Consider the following 23,028-nt stretch of genomic DNA (forward strand, 5'->3'; position numbering starts at 1 on the left):
ACCTGGCGCAGACCTGTCTTCTGGTAAACATTCAAAGTCAAAGCATCTAATACAATGGCAGCCAGAAAGGAGGAACGTGCAGAGTAAAGTACATACAGTGCATGCAGTTACACCCCCTATGTGATTCCTGAACGAACCCGTGGACGGCGATCAGGCCCCTGTAACACCCACCGCGCTTCCTCTGAAGGCTTTGCGCAGGCGCCGCAGGGGTTTTGCTCACGATCAGCCGCGGGTGCGTAGGGGAGGTCGGGCGGTGAACGGCAGGTGATCAGGTCGGGCCCTCTTGTTTTTTCAGGCGATTCCCGCGCCGCCGCAGAAGCTGGGAAAACCAGTTCCGATTCCAGAGAAAATTGAAATCCGAGACGTCCCGCGCGCGTCTCTCCTGTAGTGATGCGTTTGGTCAAAGGTTCTAGAGAAGATGCGCATTTCTTGGCGTATATACAGGCAGGGTCTAAACCGAGAAGAGAAATCAAAAATGCAAATTAGGGAAACAGGAAATTTCCTGACTGGTGACTTAAAAGGGCCGTCTGAGTCTCTTGTAAGGTCTCTGTCTGGTTCAGCTGGTGGAAATTTCCTGGTGAAGCCTTAGCACAGGTTTCCCTCATGAAGTTGATCTGACTTGCCCTTCTGCTCACAAAAGACTTCCTGTGGAAACATTTGACTCTCTGGTGTTAATCTGCTTTCAACCCACAAATGCTGAGTGCATCAATTTGGGGGGGGGGGGGGGGGGGGGTTCCTGGTGAAAGAGTGGGCTGCGGTGCCTAACAGTGTCACCGTTCTGAATGTGCCTGGTGACCTTTACACCCTGTCATCTCTCCTTTATTTATTGTGTCTCCTTGCCAGTGCGCGGTAACGGTGCAGAAATGCCAAGAAAACCGGCTGAAAATGTGTCGACTGGTAGGCTGCATGCCCTACTTAGACTAGAAAGAGTTCTTGTTCAGTCACACACGCGTAAACGTTTTTTTTTTTGTCTTCGATTTGATCCAGATGACTCTGGACCAACTTGACAAAATTTGTTTTTTTAATCTTTGTCTCCATGGGTCTCCAGACGTTTCACGGTGACTTCGGTGAATACATACCTTACTGTATTATTAGCGACGATAACAGACCACCACAGATAAGGGCGGTTTTTGTATCACTGAGTAACAAGATCAGCAGATAACACGAGATAAAGAGGTATAGTTTGGTATTGCAGTGTACACCCGCGGCCACGTCGTCAACAGGCCTGTTTGCAAATGTGTAAGTTGTGTAATTTAGTTTCAATGACATTTGCGATACTAAATGCCACAAAAAAAACAACGCTACTCATGATCTGAGACAATTTTGTTACACACATCACATCAGATACAGAGTCACTTCTCATATTCGACAGCACTTGGTAAATACTAGAGACAGGAACAGGATTAACACCCACACTGAGTAAGAAGGAAACAAGATACGCAGATGAAACGCCTGCATGAGAGAAATAAAAACCTCTATCGTGGAGCATAGAGAAGAGCAACCCATGAAAACGATAACTTGTGTGACGAGGCGTAAGAGGGTGGAGAGTCAGACGTGGTCCGTCTCACTGTGTTTGTATTCCACATGTACAGTTAGGGAGTGGGTGGTTGTGGACTTAAGGTTACAAAGGCTGCTTTGTGGTCACGGTGCTGCTTGTTCTGATCCCCCGGAAATGATCTAAAAGAAAAAGCTCTGACAGTTTGGGAAACACACTTTTGGTTTCTCGCCGATAGTCTGATACTACTGCCATATCTGCACAGTAAATATGAAGCTACCTCTAGCTAATCTAGCGTAGCACAAAGACTGGAAAGAGAGGGAAACAGCTAGCCTGGCTCTGTCCAAAGCTAACAAAGCTCACTAATTAAAACATTATATCTTTTTTGTTTAATCCGTACAAATGCCGGTGATAATGTACAAAGGACAGATCACTGTTTTACCGGGGGATATGTGTGGGACTATTTCTTGGCAGGGAGCAGTTGCCAGGCTAGCCGGTCGCGGCTTCACACTTAGCATAGAGGCATGAGAGGGGTATCAACGTTCTCATTTAACCTCTGGCAACAAAGCGAACACGCATATTTTCCCAGAATCTTGAGCTCCAGTTCAGCTGCTCTGTGAAGTATCGACAGAAGACAGCGACGGTTTCAGGAAAGCTCCCGAGAGATGCTGGGCATTGCCGAAACTGTCAAACGTGAATGCTAGCTAATGAAAGTTCCAATAAAAACACTCAGCCCGCGTCTTCCCTGCAGTCAGAGCGAGAGCCCGGAGTGACTGGTCCGACTGGGGGCTGAGAGTGGAGGTCTGAACGTCTGCGGCCTGGTTAACCCCCCCCCCCAAACCACCTTTCTTGTTTGTCATTTGCAATGCTGAAAAGCGGACTGGAGATGCTAACATGGTGACGCACTGCTCCAAACCAGATGGGGTGTAGGACGTTGTGAAATGAGAAGTATGGGGAAATTCCCCAATCTAACAGCTGTGAGATTGATAAACCAGGGGGAAATGTTTTCTCTCACTTCACAGTCAAACCCAGTCTTCAGTTTGATGCTCAGTGAATCATAATAGTGTACTGGTTTATGAATCAGTGTAGAACGCAAACGGCAGCTTAGATGTTTCGAAAAACGAAGTATGCCTCTTCTCTTCGTTAGACTGGAGAGTGGAAGAAGTACGGCGAGGCGGCAGAAAGAAAATCTACAGTCATGGTAGAGACTCTGGCTCCCCAAGCCAAAGCAACTGCAGAGGAACTTGGAACACAGTAACAATAGCAATGTGCTGTTTTAAGATAAATGCTTGTGCTCACTGCTCCCTTGTTTCATAGTGAGAGATTATCAAAAACTTACTGGCAGATGACAGGCAACTCTATTTAGCTGTTGGGCCTGTTCACCTGAGCCCCAAATTGAGATCCTAGTTATTGGTCCAATAGAGCAAAGAGGAAAACTGCACCGAGAGATATAACTTTGTAGCCACACGTAAGGAACATAGCTAGAGCAAGAGTCATTATTGAACCAATATTGCCAAGGTCAGACCTGCGGAGAAGTGTCCTGGCGTACTGCAGTGCAGTCTTCACAGGTTTCCTCAAAAAGTCAGTAAATCAAAAATGGTTTACACAGAAAAGGTCCTGCAAGAGTTTTAACTGGAACAGGGAGTGGAGCTGGTAGAGCTGTTTGAACCATTGACTCGCTGCTGCTCACTGAACTGAAAACAAAGACAAAGACTTGCGATGAAGCTACCGTCTGTAGTTTTGGATCAAAAACTGTGGAGAAGTTTCAGCTGTTGTTTCAAATGTCTGCTCCTTTCTTTTGTTTTCAGTCGTCCTTCTTAATATAAAAGCACCTTGGGCTGCATTTTGTGTACAAATAATCATCAAGATTAACACTGTATTCCCTACAAAACGGCACTCACAACACGGCAAATCCTTTGGCACAATGGTAAAAAGTAAAATCAAACCTCTGCACTTCATAGCTTTAAGTTAATTTAATAGGTTTTATTAATAATCCAGTTACAAGAGGAAATAGTTGAATGATAAAAACAAGGTACCAGTAACATTACATTTCCCTTGTATCCATTCTCTTCTGCAAACCATCCCCTGCACCAACATCCTTGTGATGACAATGAGCATCGTCAACATTCATTCAGTATTCTCCCAAACATTCACATGGAAAACATGAAGCAGTCCTTTTACAAAAGTACACAACAGACAAGTTGGTTGGCATAAACAATGACTTAGAGATATATTTACATGATTTTTTTTTTAGCCCAATTTTAAAACTGAAGTAATTCTGTGTTGTGATGACAACAAAATGATGATCTTAAAATAACCCGGAGTAAAAAGTACCAAAAGCAGCATCTGGTTCAGTGAAGTCATGGCCAAATTGTACAATTTTGTAAGTAGTGCTCTCTTTATTGCACAAACTTTTGTTTACCACCCTACATTACAGATTGTAGCTGCTGGAACAAGTTAATATACCTTAAATTAAACAGTAATGTATGCACCATGTGTTCAGGCTATGTTTACAGCTTTACAAGATAAAATCCCAAATGAAGACACTAAGACCACTGCTCTCCGACACGGAGGACTGTGAGATACGCATCTGGCTACTGTGACTCACTGATAACCTAATGGATAGCAAGTGTTGTCTTTATCCCAAATATTTGAGCAAAACAGTCAGCTTTCATAAAGTTAGGTCAGGGGCATGGTTGTAAAATCTTGAAAATTAATGCTTAACCGTATAGCTCACATACCTTTTCCAGGATCACAGCAACCTTAAACTGGCCGCACAAGCCACATACTGTGGTTTAAGAAAAAATATTCTACCGTTTAACTAGAGGCAGTTTGCATGTTGTCGTTTGGGACTCGTGTATTAGACAATCTTACAGGCACTCAAATCACATGGACCCCTTGGGGGCATCTTGGTGTAAGAGTCAAAACGGATGAATCCCTTTCTGTACCGTTGCTAACAAAAATAAAAACCAATGGAAAAGAACAGTTAAAAAACAACAGACTCAACAGATACACACAAATAGACAAAAAGCGCCACAGAAAATGTGGTCTCAGTTCCCAGGTTGGTGCGACCTTGGAGTGCTACACCTTCTGTGCAAGCGGCTGCGCTGACCGTCGACCTGACTTCATGCGGCTACGTGCATACACCCGTAGGAAAAGTGCCAGGAAAACTACGGCAACACCAAATCCACCTACCATGGTGACAGCGTGACCGTAAAGGAAACAAGAGAGGAGGATGGCGATGGCCTGCCTCAGGGTCATGATGATGGTGAAGATGGCAGCACCAAACTGGTTGATGGTGTAGAAGATGAAGAGCTGGCCACATGCTGAGCATACGGACAGCAACACAGCATGAAAGGCAAACTCGGAGTGACGTGTCATGAAGGCCAGAGAGTCGAAGAAGGCACCCTGCTCCAGTAGTGAACCGACGGTGAAGAGGCAGGAGAACAGGTTGACTCCGAACATCATCTGCACTGATGACATCTTGTACTTGAACAGGTTGTCCTGCCAGTTGGAGGTGAAGCTGTCGAAGACAATGTAGCTGATGAGGATGATGATCCCACTGAAGGTGGTGACAGTGGATGGTTGCTTGCTATTTGAGCTGTACAGCAGGAACATGCTGACACCCACTGAGATCAGCACAGCCGTGAAGTACTCCCAATATTCGTAGCTCTTACGGGAGACGATCTTACCCATGAGCATGACAGGAATTACTTTGGAGGCCTTGGCCAGGACTTGGGTGGGGAAGCTGATGTATTTGAGGGCCTCGTACTGGCACCAGCTGCTCAGGATGTTGGAGAGCGAGGCAAAGGAGTACTTGTACATGGGTGCTCCATGGCGAGGTTGCTTGAACAGGAGGCACCAGAGGCCCGACACGGTAAGAGCCAGGATACGGTTCATGAAGACCAAGAACTGGGAGTCCTTGAATCTCTCTCCCTGCTCCTCTGGTGTCGTGGCTCCATAGGATCGGGTCATCACCCTCTCCTGCAGGACCCCCCATGTCAGGTACGATCCCTAAGAATAAGAATATTGACATGAACTCTTCGGCTTTCTTTTGGCCAAATGTCACTATGTACTTAAAATGTAGATTTGGATATATTCAAATCTTTAGATTTGGATTTATTCAAATCTTTAGTAATACAATATTCAGGTCATAAATAACACAAGAGTTACTGGTTGCTGTAATCATTGGTCCTCCCTGTACTGGCTGTGATCCCTTCCTAAAGCAACTACACATTAATCAAATAGGTATTTTTGTCCTGGTAGTCTCTTTTTTCCCCCTCATCAATCTACAATCAATACCCCATAATGACAAAGTGAAAACAGAACTTAGAAAGTATTGCAAATTTATTAAAACGGAAAACCTGAAATATCACCTAGACATAAATATTCAGAAGCTTTGCTATGACAATTGAAGTTTATCTCCGGTGCCTACCATCTCTGCACATGATCTCTGGAGCTCAGCCAGAGTGACCATCGGGTTCTGGGTCACCTCTCTTACCAAGGCCCTTGTCCCCTGATTGCTCAGTTTGGCTGGGCAGCCAGCTCTAGGAAGAGTCCTAGTTGTTCCACACTTCTACCATTGAAGAATTATGGAGGCCACTGTGCTCTTGGGAACCTTCAATGCAGCAGGAATTGTTTTGTAGCCTTCCCCAGATCTGTGTCTCGAAAAAATCCTGTCTCTGAGCTCTGCAGGCAGTTCCTTCGACCTCAGGGCTTGGTTTTTGCTCTGATATGCATTGTCAGCTGTGAGACTTCATATAGACAGGTGGGCGCCTTTCCAAATCACGCTCGATCAATTAAATTTACCACAAGTGGACTCTAGTCAAGGTGCAGAAACATCTCAAAGATGATTAAGAGAAATGTGTCATAGCAAAGGGTCTGAATACTTATGTCAATGCGATATTACAATTATTCCTCTGCAATAAATTTTCAATAACGTCTAAAATTCTGTTTTCACTTCATCATTATGGGGAATAGAGTGTGGATTGATGAGGAAAAAAAAAATTTTTTTTTTTTTTTTTTTAATTTTAGCATCAAGCCTGCAACATAAAATGAGGGGTCTGAATACTCCGAATGCACTGTAGCTACTAGGACATTTAGTAGCAAGAAAACATTGTGCAGGGAAACACAAAGACTGAAATTTTGTACTAAAAAGACAAAATTTGGTTGTCTGGCTAACTCAGACTGCTCAAGTCTCACATTGGCTTTAACAGAACAAAGACTGTGGATTGGGTCCTCCATTTCCTACAGTATAGCCACAAGAGGTTGGGTATCACCAGCGACCAATAACTCTTTCACCAGGCTGTGGGTATAATCACACTTAAATAAAACAAACATGAAACAACCCTCCCTACAGCTGCGCAGGCAGGAAAAAAAAACCTAATACTATGGTATTATAGTGATTAAGCCACATGTAGCTATATGTATAATGACTGTATTTTTTGAGGGGATTCACACCTGAAGTCCAGCAGCACAAAAGATTAATTTCATGGCCTGTTTGAGTGACGAGCCTGAATCTCCCTCATTCCTGGGGGGAACCGACACGTCATCCAACAGACCTGTTTTGGCCTCACTGCCAAACACGCAGGTTCTTATGACAGGGTAGCACATCCCACTACCTGAAAGTAAGGGAAACATAAAAAAAAAAATTTTTTTCAATGAACTTGATATCGAGGTGGTCAGGAAGTGACCACAAAAACTAATCTGTGTTCATTAACTGGTATACATTTCCAAATAAGATGTCAGTGTGTGTTTCCATGAGCACAGACCTGTTTCTAAGTAATTGGTGCGCTTGAAGTAGCTAATGAGGAGGTAGCCGGGGATGATGATGCTGGAGTATCCCAGCATGTTGACGAGGAAGCGGAAGAGCCAAACATCGTGCCAGCCTTCCAGTAGTGATGACTCTTCTGCAGCCACAGTTGAAGGGAAGAGAAGCAACACAAGCGCGGGCCAAACCCTAAGGGAGTAATACAATATGGTATATCAGAAAAAAAAAAAAAAAGTCATTCTAAATCCTAAACTAACATGCGTTTGTCTGCTCGAGTGAAGGGAGGGATCAACACAACTGCGAGAACGTAACCCTAAGGTTTCGCTACAATGTGTTTTCAAGGTGCAGGGCAACTACTCAACACTTGGCGATATCAACTGGCGAACTCTGACTGATCTGTCTCTGTAATATGCGGTTAATATCATACAAATTACAAAACATTTTACATTACTGTTCTATCACAACAAGGCTGATGATAAATATCAACTGGGTGACAATAAATATAAACTAAGAAGCCAATACAAAAGTTAATATGTTAGCATTTCAGCTCAATTTCATATTTCCTTCCTCATCACACTGGATAGATACAATCACACTGAAGCCTTTGGATTCAATTTATTGTGCAGAATCACTGTATTTGTTCTTTCCAACAACTTCACAGGATACCTAAAGGTAGTGTTTCTTTCCTATATGGATTGGGAACCATCATTTCAACAGAGGAATGCTGTTTTATCATGCATCTTGCTGTAAAACAGAAGTCCTGAAGCAGAAGCAACTGAAAGGTGCTGTTGTGGGAGGACATTTTGCAATGAGATGAATAATAATGGCTACTCTAGAAATTTAGTATTGCACTCATAAAGTTGGGTTGCTTCCAAGAGACTGATTTAAAAAAGGAAATAGATGCAGCAGAGGCCGAAAGAGCCAAACCTTTGGTCCCAAGGTTGAGTCAAGTTTCAAAACACTCGGACCTTCACTTTCCATAATGCAACACAATGGCATCTTTCATTAGCCTCTTCCTGCCTGGCAAATGCCTATGTCTTTATAACTTAGCCCAGTTTGTAATGCAGGCTTTATGTTATGTCTCCAAGCTTTAGCTGACATGATCCTGATGAAACCACTGGGGTTATTTCCTCAGAAAACTCCCTCAAAGTACCCTACACAACTGTTTTCATAAGCTGAGTAGTACTACCCATGATGAGCAAACCAATTCCAATGCACAACATAGGCTATAGGTGCAGTACGGAAGGTATGCAAGCATGTAAAACGATAAAAACCTGTTAAAATAGCCACAAAGAAATGAGATGACCATCCTCACCCACGCCCGCAAGCAGCTTAAATAGCACTGGGGACTCAAGCGCACCTGTGAGAAACCCTAGCTTCCACTGAAAAAAAGGTGTGCTCCTTGCTGTCGTGGCACTAAGTGTGTTACCCGTTTGGAGCGAGGCTGGGCCTCCTCCCAGGGGGAGTGTGACTCACACAGAACGTCTTTGTGTGGCACCCTGCTCGGGCCTGGCTACCCAGTAGCCCACTGCAGCGAGACCTGGGCCCTGAACAAGTAGCTTATTACATGGAGGAATGCAAGGCACTGGCCGGGCTGCCAACCTACGGGCTGCTTACACCACAGGGACACAAGAGAGAGCATTGCCAAAATTTACCTGAGGAGAGAATTAGTGCTTGTGTCTTGTATGACAGCAGATAATGTGGACTGAAACTGAAAAACACAGCTTTCCCTTGATAAAAAAAAAAAAAGACAGACATAACCCAGCCCTTCATAACAACTGTCAGACCGCTCTCTCCCTAGCTGCTGGAGAGAGATGTCTGGATAAATGTATATATTCACAGTAAACACAGTCGGAGTGCAGGAGGGGGAAAGGGGAAAGGGGAAAGGGGAAAAAAAAAAAAAAAAAAAAAAAACACATTCCGTTACCCATCAAGTCCTGCGACCGGTGTAGGAATTTTATAGTTTCATGTTTTAGTTGACAGCTATCACATTTGTGAACCAAGGGACGCCATTTTTGGCAACAGCTACCAAAAACAAAGTAAGTGATAAAGTATGTTAAGAAAATAATCAAGAAACGAAAGCACTCGTAGTAGCACTGGGTTTGCGGACACCGCATCCTGTACACAAACCAGCGCAGTTTTACTTTGGCCAGCAGGTAGTTTGCAGACTTAAAAAAAAAAACACACCAACAGTCGCTTTAACCACGAACAGCGGTAATTAACGGTTAACTGACTTCGCTACACACTGACAGTCACATCAGCCAACAGTCAGCTGAGCTTGTCCACACTTAAAACTCGTCTTTAGCCTGATATAATTGTCCAGTTAGCTCCTCTTGGTCTCTATCGTTACCTCCATGAAAAAGATGGCATTTTCCCACACTCTGTGGCCCGACACCTGGCGCAACACGCACGCCGACAGACTCAAACGTCTCCGCTGAAACCGCGCATGAAGCCCCACGGAACCGGCAGGTAACGGTATTTTAATAATGAGGGGTTGGCTTCTCCCGGACCGGTCGCCTTTAGCTCGTATATGTCTTCAACTTATCCCCCGAAGTGTTCACTTGAGCAGGAAAGGCCCCCTCCTCCGTACTCAACACCAAAGGGTGCCGGAGACCGCGGCCTGCCCCCTCTCGGCGTGGAGGAGTAACTGCCGTGCTGATAAACAATGTCAACTACGTTCATTTACTCAGGTGCTACACTTACAACTTTGAGGTAACCTATTTGTATTCAGTTGTTTATTTCCATTTTGTGCTGTTTCTATTTATTTGTGCTATTTTATTTCATTTCCATTGCATTGCATGTTTAGGCTCCCGCATTCAAAAATATACCTGAGCATTATCAGTAAAAGGTACTTGAAATATCAAAAGCAAAAATGCTCATTATTCAGAGATATTTGCACTTGTCAGCGTTATATTATAATAATGGATTATTTTTCACTGATTCATTAATGTCTAAGCAGCATTTTATCTGGTCTTGAAACTATTTTTGAAAAATATATTTGTGGAGTTTAATTTACTATACAACAATGCATCATATTTTATATCCATTATAGGTGTTCAACATTGTAAATTGAAGAATAACTACCGATTGAGCATTTTACCGCTGAAATTACATTCAAAATAGATTCAAAACTGAAAGGTTTCTTACCGACTATTTGCAGACGTTGTTTAAACATTCGTCTGGACCATATTTCACTGGCCTTTGCAGTACTGGCTTTCAACTGAGAAATTTGGATGTGGCTCCAAAATGACAAAATATGTTGCAAGGAAAATAATAAACAATAAAAAAAAAAAAATGAACACAAACTCTCTTTCCTTCATTTAACTGTTTTTGTCAAAGCAACCCCCACCGGACCTCCCAGAGGCCTGTTTAAAATGGTCTGCCATTGCGCTGTGAATTTCAGACTGTGGCGCTGGAGTTGGACCTCGTGGCAGCCAATCGATTACATTGTGTCATGAAATAGTGTAACTTAAGCAGTTTCAAACTATACTTCAGTAATGCTCGACTGCTACATTACTGTTTGAGAAGGCAAATCGTGGCACGAGACCAGGGAGACTGGAAAAAAGGGTGTTTGAGTGTCTTCTCATACCTTTAACTGAGTAACGACTCCAGTGCTATGTCCCAATTTTTTGTTTATTAGTGGAAAACCAAAGGAATAGAGTGTACCAGTACTTGGACCTAATCTAGGCTACACTTCTGCCTGTTGTACTCCGAAAGTGGTTTGAGCTCACCCCTTCGGCTCCGTGCTGGAGTCTGACGGTGGTGGGTCTGTAGGAGGTTGTCAGTGACGATGGACAAGGAATGAGTAAAAAAATGTACCCATAATCAATGTGACTAGATTATAAGTATATAAAAAATGAAATGTACCCACAACTATGTATGTAATATGTAGGGAAATATGGGCTTGCATAATTAATGTGAATTGAAGCTAGCTTATGTAACTTTTTCAGATCACTTTTTTGCCAGCATGACCTGTACATAAAGCAAGTAGCATAAGGGCTTCCCAGGACATAGGCTCAATGGGGAAGTAGGTGCAGTTTCACAACTCTCTGTTCTAGCTGTTGACCACAGAGGTTGTCTGTTTAGCAGCTCTCACCATAATTAGTTAAGTGCCACTGGCAGACCCTTACACCACTGTTTACCTGACCAGAAGAAAGCGACTTTGTGACTACCAGTCAGAGTTATTCTGGCTAATATAAAGGTGAACTGAGGTCTTTTTCCTGGCTTATTGTTCAACCTGTTTTGCTGATGGCATGTGCTTATATAAAGGAGTAACAGCTGAGTGGAATTTCCAGCCGCTCCACAGGCACTGTATTACAGGGCCCGTCAGGAGGAAGCAACTAACAGGAAAAAAAAAGATATACCTTAAGAAAAGCAGCTGACAGGAAGCAAAGAAAAGAACTGGGTTGTTTTTCGTGAAAGAGCTTTGACATCAAATCCGCTCATTATAGTTTACTGTATAAATTTATGACCAGTTGCATTTGCTGCAAATGGTGGCCAGCCACACAAAAAGATGTCTATGCATATCTATAATGGAAAAACAAAAAAAACCAAAAAAAAAACCAACAGATTTTTAAAGGTGAGTTAAAAAGGGGTCCAAGGGCTCTCCCCTTACTCAAATGGCATCTAATATTCATGTCGCTTCTATGTATGTGTGCATGAGTTTGGGTGTGTACAGACATCAAGCATACCCCTGCCCCCCCGACACACACACACACACACACACACACACACACACACACACACACACACACACACAAACAAAACAATATGCAGGGAGTTTGTTTTTTTTTAAAATTTTTATTACAAAATAAATGTTAAGTGAACAGGCCAATGTAATTATACACCAACCTGTTTCACAACATGAGGCAGCAAAGTGAAGCTCAATTTTGTGTTTTATGTTACATTTCTATATGAGTTTTTTAACAAAAAGCAGGGATGTTATTAGTTTTGTTTTCTTTGTATTGCAGGTCTCTTTGGGACACACAGTTTGTTTTACATTTTAAATTTAGCAGATGAAACATTTCTTTCCTGCCTCTGATTGCACTCCTCAAAAAGCCTCTTTGTGGCCACAACAAAAGGCCAAGTTTTCAGACTTTAAAACAAAAAAATCTTACTTCCATTTCAATGCAAAGACAATCGCAGCACTGATAAAGTTTGAGAAACTGAGAAACAAGTTGCATGTTCCTTTTCTAGCCATTAAAACTAGGTTAATATGATGAAGAGGTAGAATTTTTTTATGGACACTGAACACGCTGATAGAAAACTAAGCACAACCTCTCCAGTGGCATATGAAAAGAAGCAAAAAAATTGAGCCAGTGACTCAGAAACTGATTTTTGACTATCAGTGCTTAATTAAGCCTAATCAATCTTTGTCAGAGGGAAGTGAACCAGTGAACTACAAATAGAAGCACTATTTAATGAAAATGTCAGCGCAAACAGTTTTTTTTTTGTTTTTAAAAAAAAAAAAAAAAATCAAATCCAGCCAAAGTGAAGCTCCAGACAATTTCAAGGTTGTTGTTCAGCCTATGTTTCAGCTCAAAACTTCACACCGACCACTGACCTCCCAGAGATCTGGATGTCATCAAAAGGAAATAGAGCCAGGATCTGAAAGACAGGGATACAGAAGGTCAAATTTTATCGATGCCTTCTCTAATGGTTCATTGCTGTCCTCGCCAAATGGTAGGAAAAGCAATATATCTGACACTAGGTATTTTTCTAAGTATTGTAGTTGAAGTAATGCAAGCACTGCTGTTCAACTCTTATCCCTGTAGCTCACAATACTTTGACATGATGAAGAGTGGGAACTTCCTGGGCAGGGCTGGTGTCTAAATTTTACTTGTTGTCAACAAATTCCATAAAAAGACGAAAACTAATAATGTGTTAGTCCCTCTTTCACTTCTGGCGACTTCTCATCCCCGAGCCAGTTTCTTTCTGCTGACTCCATAAATCTTTAAAATGACGTACAAATGTATACTTTCATTTGAAAAGAGGCTAAATCATTCCCTGAAACAGTTGGGCACTGAAGTGTTTAGCAGACATGACTCAAACAGGAGTGAACGGTGAATTTGTTGGGGACTATTTTCAGCCGCAGATTAATACACAATTGATGCTCTGTTGAATATTTTACAGCAGCAGAACAGCATATTTGGGACTGAATCAATAATGAACTACAGTGCCCATGTTCACCTTAAGGGAGGATCATGTCACCCACGTAATGCTGTGGCTCATTGATGGGTTTTTAATTGTTTTTGGGCGACAATGGAGATTTATGGAAAAGAGGAAAAAAACTGATCAGGCCATACGTTACTGTCGGATTACTTTTTTTTTTTTTTTTTTTTTTTAAAACAGGCTTTGCTGACAATAAAAAAAAATATAGAAATTATGCCAGACTAATCCTTTAAAATATGTATGGTGGTCCATCTCACAACCTCACTAGCAATAATAATAATAACAACTTACATCATCATTGCCGTCAGCCAGATCCAGCGCTGTCTCATCCTCCATATTTCGCAGCATTGTGTCAGCGCCAGACTGGCAAAGGAGATTGGCGATGGTGGCGTCCTGCCTCCCCACTGCGAGATGCAGGGGCGTGCAGCCGTTAAACATGGCAGCATCCACGTTGGCTCCCCTGCTGAGCAGCAGCTTCACTGATGTGATGTCGTGCAGCTCGACGGCGAGGTGAAGAGCTGTTTTCCCGCTGGTTCCTTCCTGCGAGAGGGGTGTAGATGGAAGAAGACAATGAGAAATGCCATGAATAAAGCCAGACTTACGAAAAAGGGGCCACAACATAAAGTAGGTCGTTTTTATTTTAATAATTTTATCAGTTTGATATTTTTCAGTTCTTAAGTATACGCATATTACTTTCCAATTTTGCATTCTGCAAGCTTGGAAGAAAAAGGACACAGTAAGCCACATAATAATAATTAATAACAATAATAATAATAATAATAATAATAATAATAATAAAAATTCAATACATGGGATGTGAGGCAGAGCGGTAAGTGAAGCCAGTGAGTTAAACTGAGAGGAATGTCTGGGGTAGTTTTGGGACTGACTGTCATGTTCCTTTCCATCAATAGAAAGCTAAGAGAGGCTGTCCAGCCCAGCCTTGTCTCAAATCTAATTATGTCTCCTTGAATCCTGCAGGAAGCCCGGAGCTCAGCTTATATCACGATCAGCATTGCACAGGTGCAGCAGATTTATAGAGATGACCACGACATACGGCCAGGAGCAGTAAACGGAGTCTGACAGGGATGTGTGTGATTATAAATACTGGCACATGACTGGATGAAGTGTAGTATAATGCAGGGTAACCCTACGCAGAGACTAATTAAATTTGGTTATACGCAAGCAAATTGCGATGCTTTCTCATTCTCTCCTTCGCTCTTTTTCTTTCAGATACGTATCTTAAATCTTATGAGTGGCAGGTCAGAGTCTGGTGGGAAGAAGTATACTGTTTGAAATCAAGGACAACTCAAAATTTGTTTAAATGTTTTTCTTTTTTTATCCCGATTTACATAATGATTCGGTGTGGATTCACCCTTTAAGTAGAGCTTGGTTATTAAAAATATAATCCATATGATGCCATAAAATAAGGAGTCATTTCACAGACTAACCTGGATATTCAGGTCAGCTCCTTTTTTCATCAGGAGCTTCATAATCTGATGTTGCCTGTTCAGTGCAGCCAAGTGAAGACAGGCAAGACCTGCAAGTACACATCTTGTTTGAAATGTGGAACGCGGGGCTCATTTTAGTTCAAAAGTGAATAAGAGATGCATTATAAAAATCATGTCTTTTTCCAAATGACAAACTGAGACCAGGAGGACATAGATCAACATGGTATTGCTCTCGCAGATTCCCCACATCTGTGCTAATCCTACAAGTGTTTTTGCTATATCTATATCTAGCTGTTGTTACTGCTACTTCTTCTTTTGCAAAATGGTGGAAGTCAGAAAGTTTATATCTGGCGAAATTAATTGAATTTAAAGTTAATTGTTTACTTTAAAGAGCGCATAATCTGGGAAATTCATTTTCAGCATAACACACTGACAAATAATCCCACAGATGATGCAGACACACAAAATGACCCTAAATAACAACAACAAATTGTTGGCTAATGGGGGCTCTGCAGCGGCTAGTCTTTTTCCTCACCTCTCCAGTTCTGGGTCTCGAAGACCGGTGTCAGCTTCCTAGGGGAAACGTCTCTGGTCATCTCGTTGGTGCACTCTGTCTGTCCGTGCTGGCAGGCCACATGGAGCGCTGTGTTCCCATCCTGGTCCTGCAGCTCCAGGCTGGCCCCCTTCTCCACCAGGCTCTTCACCACCTCTGTCAGATTCAGATAGGTGGCCAGGTGCAATGGGCTCTGGGGATCCCAAAAGACAAAGGATGTGTAATGCAATCAAAAGTGCATGTCTCTGGTTAAATTGAATATCATTTATTTGTCCTAACCAATGCATGCCGGAATGTAACTGCGGAGCTGAAACAATTAGTCGATTCATCAGCTGGTTAATTTAGCAAACATTTTGATAATCGTTTAAATCATTTGTCAAGGATAAATACCAAAAATACCAGCTTTTGGCTATACATATGAATACAGAAAAACAAACAGAAAACTTTTCCAGCTGAGAAAGTTAGAGTTGCACCCTCCGTCCAAAACAAACAAGTCTTGCGGTTGCACTGCGTTCTGGTGCAAGACACAACACTGCAAAAATGCATCCTCAATGGCTGTTTTTTTTTTTTTTTTAAATCAGTATGCAGATGTCTGAGGGGGATTTTGTTTTAAAACCTTAAGGTTTAAACAAGATTTCTTCTCAGTAATGTCTATAAATATGGGTTCTTAAAATCATGACTAAGAGGATATTAGGCAACCAAGTGGACTCTCTAAGAGTATGGGGCCAACTGAGTCAATGCATGAAGTGCTGAGTCTTAACTATAGATGTTTCCTTATTACTGTTCTGTCAGTTTGCTTTTTCTTCACTTTGGTTTCTACACTAGGAAGACTCTGGTCTGACATCTTGAATAACTGGAACAGTTCCTCCACCCACATCCGAACAAGGATACACTCCACAGCTCCCTGTGGTTCTATTTCTACAGGAGGTAGAGGAGGGGAGTTTCCATTCCGAGTCCCTTATGAGCTAACACTGGAACCACCCACAGTGACGTCCCTGAGATAGGATGGACCTCAAATAAAGAGGAACAAAACTTCTCTGGAAGTACAGAGATATAAATAATGCCACTTTTTCCACAATCAAGATCACGATAACGAGGAAGTCATTATGGACTGATTCCAGCAGAAGCAGCAGAATGTTTGTGTGGTGGAAGGATTCATGTTGCATTTACCTGGTATAAATTGTTTTGGATGTCCAGGACTTCTTTTGGGAATAGCTGTATCAAGTGCTGAGTGATGAAATTGTCTTCATGGATAATTGCTAAGTGCAGGAATCTACAGGTGGGGCAAAAAAAATAAGTAAATAAAAATAAATAAATACATTTTTTTTACATATTATATATATATATATATATATATATATATATATATATATATATATATATATATATATATATATATATATATACACACATATTATATAAACACGTTTCCATTTTTCTTGCAAAAACTTGCAGGCCTACTTTAACTTATATCAAGGAATTGATCAAAAGCAACAGAATTAAATAGAGGAAAAAAAAAACAAAACAACATTTCAGGAAGAGAGAAAATGTTGCTTAACAATTTTCCTCAGTATTCATCTCAAGAGACTACCTCAAAATGTAACACCTAGTGGGCTGAGTGGCAAGACTGAGTGGTTGGGATATTGATCAATGCAAAAACATTTTTTTAGAAAAGATAGAACAGCAAGCTGTTGAGCTAAATGAGCATGTTAAAACACGTATCAGTAGGCACATCTTTGTAGGCTTTAGGGCAAAAACGTAAATGACGACACAAAACAAATACACAATAACCTCAAAACCTGAGTGGGAAGTTGTAGCAAACAAACGTGTGTGAAAAACCAGGAAATGGAACTGAGCATTAGTGCTTAATTTAGACTAACCTCAAACAACACAGAGAGGGCCCCTTCTGTAAAAGTATTTTAACGGATTCAAATCAAAGTGTAGCTTAAATTTGTAAATTCAACGATGTGTACAAACCCTCCAATGTCATCAAAGGCTGTAAACGATGTCTGTGCACAAAAGCAGCGAGAGGATGCTGTTTCAGTGAAGCAGCAATTGTACTGTTGAATGTATCTTAAAGATCAGAAATGAGCTCTTCTTCCTCCAGAATAAATGTCATTTGACCAAAACTTGGACGCTGCAGTGTTATTCAGAAACAGACTGTGTGGGATCAAAAGTTCCAACAAAACTTCACTGCAGTCCTCTCATTCAGCTCTCTGCTTTGAACAAGTCACTGACAATTTCAGATTTCCTGTGAAATGCTATACACATTAGTATCATTTGTACAAGAAAGCCTTTTCTGTCTCCTTGAGTCATATATAGCCTGGCAAAACAACATTTGATTAAATTACCTCAGTGGTTTGTTAAATGGTACATATGGTACATTATGTAATTTTCCATCAGATTATAGGGAAAGTCATTCAATGAAGCCCTTAATCATTACCAAAAGAATACTAAATACATAACAGTATAGTATCTGAGTGAATAAATGTCTATATGCAATTACTGTGCAAATTATTTGTCCTTTTTTTTAATATGAGTTATATTTTCTTTGCAATTTTTCACACCCAGAATCAATAATAATAATAATAATCTAGGGAGTTGTTAATAATGACCGACAAACTGGACATCCTTGTTTGAATTTTTAAGGCAAACTTATTCTTTGAAAATCTTTCATTGGGAGACACAGAAAAGTTATGTAGGGGCTGGCAAAGGGCGACTGAAAACATGACACCATCATGGCGCCATGGCTGCCAAAGTTCAAGATAAAGATCATTCTTAAATTTTTCTGGTCATTGGTGCAAGTAAACCACTACAACAAATCGCCAATTCTGTGTAACGGGTTAGGAAACGTGTCTCTGACATGGCAAATTATTTTGTGAAAGGGAGGAACGGGTCATATACAGCATCTGTGCAGTGCATTACTAAATGTAAGTGGAGCTGAAACAATGAAACGATTAATTGTTTAAGTCGTTTTTCAAGCAAAAGTGCCAAACATTAGTTGGTTCCAGCAGAGGATATTCTGCTTTTTCTTCTATTAAACCATAACCATAACCTAACCGAATGTCTGTGGTTTTTTTGGACTGTTTTTCAGTCAAAACAAGCAATTTGAAGAGGTTACTTTGGGCTCTGGGAAACTGTGTAGGACATTTTTCACTATGTTCTAAAGTTTTATAACCCATAAATCAATTCATCAAGAAAATTAGAATAAGATTAACCGAGAACAAACATAACCAATAGATGCAGTCCTGAACTAAACCTGAGAGCTAAGAAACATAAAAACATGTAGACTACAGCTACTTTTATCCCAATTTGAAACACCCATAAAACTGGAAAAGCTGAACTAATGGAAACAGAAACAGTCTCCTCATTAAAATATCTTTTGGATATTTAATGTATGGAAAATGCATCAGACTATAAAGTGTGACGATACATCGCCCGATCAATTTTTTTCCCCCCATACTGGCGGGACTGACTGATTTAAACGTCTGCAGACTAATGGATCTTCTCTACCAATGAATCAACTGAGTTTGAAAGGGACTTCCTGGTTTGAGTAAGAGTTGAATGAATAAAAACTAAAAAAAAAAAAAAAAAAAAACATCCCACAGGGGAAACTTAATGTATGCATGATTCTCTCTCAGTCTAAGCAGAGCAGGTGTTTTTTTTTTTTCTTCTTTTTTTCCCCTCTCACACCCTAACTATCTATAGTTAGGGTGTGTGAATAAAACCATGTGTCCCGGGCAATCAGCAAGCGGAAATGAAAAGAGGTCAGAGACACAACAATACCTCTGCGATGCCGTGACTGCATCACTGGCTGGATTACACTGGTCTACGGGAGTCAAGGCAGACCGGTGACACGGCACCACCAGATGAGTGGGTCACAGAAGAAGTTCTACATGGGCTGATAAAGCTGTGCGCGGAGGCTGGCGTGTTTGGATTGTGTGCAAAAAGCTGCAGTTTCCTTGACTCAAAGCGAGAAATGAACAGAAGCACCAAAAAAAAAAAAAAAAAAAAAAAAAAGCCACCGGCAGGTAACCAACTGACATTTTTAGATGCCTGGGTGGTTAAAAAAAAAAAAAAAAAAGATCTAGGATCCAACAATACAAACAAATGTGTACACTATGCTATCCTGATCAACAAGTTTCTTGGATCAAAAGCAAGCCACACTGCTGTCTCACAGTGTGTGCTTTGTCTGTGCTTCATGGGGAAGTCCAGGCCTATCTATTTCACTTCTGTTTTCTGGCTGAGAGACGCCTCACAGGAGTCCGTCCACATTCATGACACGGGCAAAGTTCATTAAAAAAAAAAAAAAAAGTCTGCAGCATCACACAGCTATGAAATCCCCTTCAAAAACAGAATCATGGGAAAAATTTTGCCTCCAATTTAGTGTGATTTACTGACTCCATACACTGCCAGTTATGGTTTGCTCACATTCATCATCTTCAGTGGAATAAAAAAAAAAAAAAAGAACTTTATTAGCTGCTTGAAGAACCGGTAGAACTGAAAATATTAGTCGATGAATTGCTTAGCTGATCAACAGAAAATTAATCTGCGACTATTTTTGACAACCGCCTCATCATTTAGGGCCATTTTCAAGAAAAAATGCCAAATATTCTGCGGTTCCAACTTCTAAAATGTAAAAAAAAAGAAAAAAAAATTGCTGCTCTTAAATCACTGTAAAATATCTTTGGGTTACGGACTGTTGGTCGGACCAAACGACCCATTTGAAGATGTGGCCTAGGACTTTGGGACCTTTTTTTTTTTTTTGGAACAATGAATCAAGGAAAGGACCAGCGGATGAATCGGCACAATGCAAGGCGACAATCATTAGCTGCAGCCCAAACCATCGGAGCTGCTGCAGCGGTGTTAGGGTAAACATCACCTGGGTGCTAACGGCGGCGGTGATCACAGTTCAATACAACTACGCTCGTTTCGTAAGAGCTAATTTAGAAAAAAAAGAAAAAAAAAATCCCGCGGAGAACTGAAGAGTAAAATTCAATCTTTCCCCCGAGTTTTGTGCATTCTGCAACGCTACGGGCGACTTCGTGGGAGACGAAGCAGATATTACTGGCGAGAAGAAAAACTTCACGATAAACAGTTAAAATGCAAGGCACCATGTTTGGACTTCACCTACCAGTGTGCAACACTGTGCCTTTGAGCAAAGACCCTGTCAAGCTGAGAAGTAGTTTTTGGTTTTTGTTTTTTTAAAATAAGAAATGTAGATAGTAAACAAAAACCTACGTGTCTCCCTCTTCAGTAATATTTGTGAGCAAGTTCTCCTCCTGCTCAGAGAGTCCGGAGCTGTGTGTTTGTTCCGCCTGGGTGCTCGAGAGCGTGCAGCCCTCCACCAACTCTGACAGGCTCTCTCCCGTGATGGACGAGGACCCGTAGGCTGAATCCAGCCGCTCCTCCCCGGTGGAGAACTTCTCCCTCGGCCCGCCGATGTCTGCCGAGCCGGGATCCCGGGGCTCCTCCGACTTCAGCACGGAGCGGTACGAGTCGATGCCCGAGTCCGTGCGGTTCTCTCCAGCGTACCCCAGCGAGTCGTGTTTACTACAGTCGTCGCTCGCCATGGTGGTGGTGGTGGTGGTGGTGGTGGCCTCGCTGGGTTTCCCCCTCCCTCCTTCCTGGAGGACTTAAAGGCTACTAGCGGTTGTTGTCGCCGCTCGGTGCTCGGTGATGTGACCGGACTCCGAGGATAGCCTGCTGACACCTGAGGAAACCACCGCTCCTTTGTGAAACCAGAGGAATGAGTCGCCGCGTTTCATTCCACAAACCGATCATACATAACCACTCAGCGACGGACCTCCGGTTTTTCTCCTTTGAAACGCGATTACAGACGGTTTAAAAGGTTTTAAACCGCGGTACGGTCATCACAGGCTCGGCGAAGCAAACGCAGGCAAAAACCAGCAAAAACGAGGCGCAACGGCTGCCTGTTGTCTAAATATCCGGTAACAGCATGAGCTCCGGGCTCACGCTGTTATTGCATATGAGCAATAAAAGACAAGAAGAGGAAGAGCTGACATGTGAAAGGCTAAGCTGTTTTTGTCACGCGGGGGGAATCCCCGGTGCGCGCGAGCGTACGCACGCGCGCGCACACACATTTACACCCAGATACCTCTACTAGAAAAAAAAAAAAAAAAAGGGACGTTGAGGGTAAAAGCGGAAGTGGTGTGATTTTCAAAAATAAGGGTGGGATTCATTCCGGGCGTTTTTAAAAACAGTAGCAGTGGGTTTCTAAAAAAAAGTTTTAGCACGTGTAATAAAAAGGAGAAAAAAAAAGAGTTTTCTTGTAAATGAACAAAAGTTATATTTTATGGGGGAGTTTTTCTCTGAACAACTGAAAGTGAGCAGATATTTTTTTTGTCCTTTTTTTTTTTAATGGCAACAATATGCTGCCATAATATTTACATTCAATGTTTCTCACCAAAATGCACTGTGTGTGTGTGTGTGTGTGTGTGTGTGTGTGTCCTTGAGCTCTACCAAAAGTGTCCAGTGCACCTCCTGCCTCATAAAATGTTTGCAAAGCAGAGTTTTTAAGTATTTTAAATCCAGCATTGTTTACATCCATTTACTAACAAGCAGTCTTCTTCTATATCCTCATGAACATGCGTGAGATAATCAAAATGGAGGGAGGGGGGGTGGGGTGGAAAAACAGCTCTACCGCGCTACTAAAGGTTAAAAAAAAATCCACAGGGAAACTTTGAATTTGAGTACTTTTAGGCCAACATTCCTCACTGTGTGGAGAAAGACATGGGATTAATTTTGTCTGTTAATGAAAGCCAAAGAAATGTGGGATCGCAAACTACAAGCAATAACTGCAACCCAAAAGTATTATCATTCCAAAATATGAAAATGTAAAATAAAAGAACTGTTATTTGCATATAAACTTACAGTTTCAATGTGACTGTATTGCCTGTCTTATTTTCAGTTTGCAATTCTCTCTTTTTTCTGAGTTTCCTCCTTGCTGTAAATTCGACAAATGTTCCATGGTTCACAGAAGCAGTTAGATGTGTTGGGAAATAAAAGCTTTAGAACATATAATCAAACAGGTAACGGAATAAATAAAGCATTAAAAATCCAAATAATGAAACAATTTTAGAGAGCACAGACTCATGACCTCAGTATTTCTAAAATCCTACTCCCACCTACAAGGCAAAAATGGTCAGCAAACATATTACGAATACACGATTTGTAGTTAAACAGCTAAAACCTGCAAATGCACTGATACGGTCCTTTAAGCCTTTGACCAAGTCAAGTCTTGAGTCTTCATATATAAATTGCAAGTCAGCTGCATGTCTTTCAAATAATTGAATGCCCAACATTAAACTTACATTGTGTTTAAATTTCTTTAGTGTTTTCATTGTTTTTTTTTGTTTGTTTGTTTTTTTACATAGCCAAGACCAAGTCGTTTTAATACATATGCTTAACAAATAAATGCTTAACCTGTGGAGTCATGTAAACTTTTTGACTAATCTAAAACTTATTTGTCTTATGTCAAGTCTCAAGTAAGTCGAGTCCCACATGTCCAAAGTTATCAATTCGTTCACCGGAACGAACAGCACAAAACGTCCCCTCTGGTGCACTGCAC

General features: G+C 41.5%; 2 protein-coding genes across 2 annotated transcripts; both read right to left on the reverse strand.

The window, feature by feature from the left end:
• Window positions 1–3,453: 3,453 nt before the first annotated feature.
• slc35b2 (solute carrier family 35 member B2) lies at window positions 3,454–9,875 on the reverse strand. Its single transcript, XM_040126153.1, has 4 exons — window positions 9,616–9,875; window positions 7,267–7,454; window positions 6,956–7,116; window positions 3,454–5,509 (listed from the first exon to the last, which is right to left on the reverse strand). Exons 1-4 carry the CDS (start codon window positions 9,633–9,635, stop codon window positions 4,577–4,579), a joined length of 1,302 nt encoding a protein of 433 aa, XP_039982087.1. The 5' UTR covers window positions 9,636–9,875; the 3' UTR covers window positions 3,454–4,576.
• A 2,188-nt stretch (window positions 9,876–12,063) lies between these two features.
• Window positions 12,064–21,536, reverse strand: nfkbie (nuclear factor of kappa light polypeptide gene enhancer in B-cells inhibitor, epsilon). The gene is made up of 6 exons (XM_040126183.1): window positions 20,679–21,536; window positions 16,608–16,710; window positions 15,420–15,630; window positions 14,885–14,973; window positions 13,728–13,976; window positions 12,064–12,872 (listed from the first exon to the last, which is right to left on the reverse strand). The coding sequence occupies exons 1-6, from the start codon at window positions 21,008–21,010 to the stop codon at window positions 12,804–12,806; spliced, it is 1,053 nt and encodes a 350-aa protein (XP_039982117.1). The 5' UTR covers window positions 21,011–21,536; the 3' UTR covers window positions 12,064–12,803.
• Between the last annotated feature and the right edge of the window lie 1,492 nt (window positions 21,537–23,028).

Source organism: Xiphias gladius, chromosome 4, assembly GCF_016859285.1.
Source record: "Xiphias gladius isolate SHS-SW01 ecotype Sanya breed wild chromosome 4, ASM1685928v1, whole genome shotgun sequence".
Taxonomy (NCBI): Eukaryota; Metazoa; Chordata; class Actinopteri; order Istiophoriformes; family Xiphiidae; genus Xiphias; species Xiphias gladius.

Excerpts from the sequence above, each read along its gene's own strand:
- slc35b2 (XM_040126153.1), bottom strand. The coding sequence starts at position 9,635 with ATGCCATCTTTTTCATGGAG. Across the intron at positions 7,455-9,615 it reads ATGCCATCTTTTTCATGGAG|GGTTTGGCCCGCGCTTGTGT; the intron begins GTAACGATAGAG and ends TTACTCCCTTAG. Across the intron at positions 7,117-7,266 it reads CACCAATTACTTAGAAACAG|GTAGTGGGATGTGCTACCCT; the intron begins GTCTGTGCTCAT and ends CCTTACTTTCAG.
- nfkbie (XM_040126183.1), bottom strand. The coding sequence starts at position 21,010 with ATGGCGAGCGACGACTGTAGTAAACACGACTCGCTGGGGTACGCTGGA. Across the intron at positions 16,711-20,678 it reads ATTACTGAAGAGGGAGACAC|ATTCCTGCACTTAGCAATTA; the intron begins GTAGGTTTTTGT and ends CCCCACCTGTAG. Across the intron at positions 15,631-16,607 it reads TCCAAAACAATTTATACCAG|AGCCCATTGCACCTGGCCAC; the intron begins GTAAATGCAACA and ends TGGGATCCCCAG.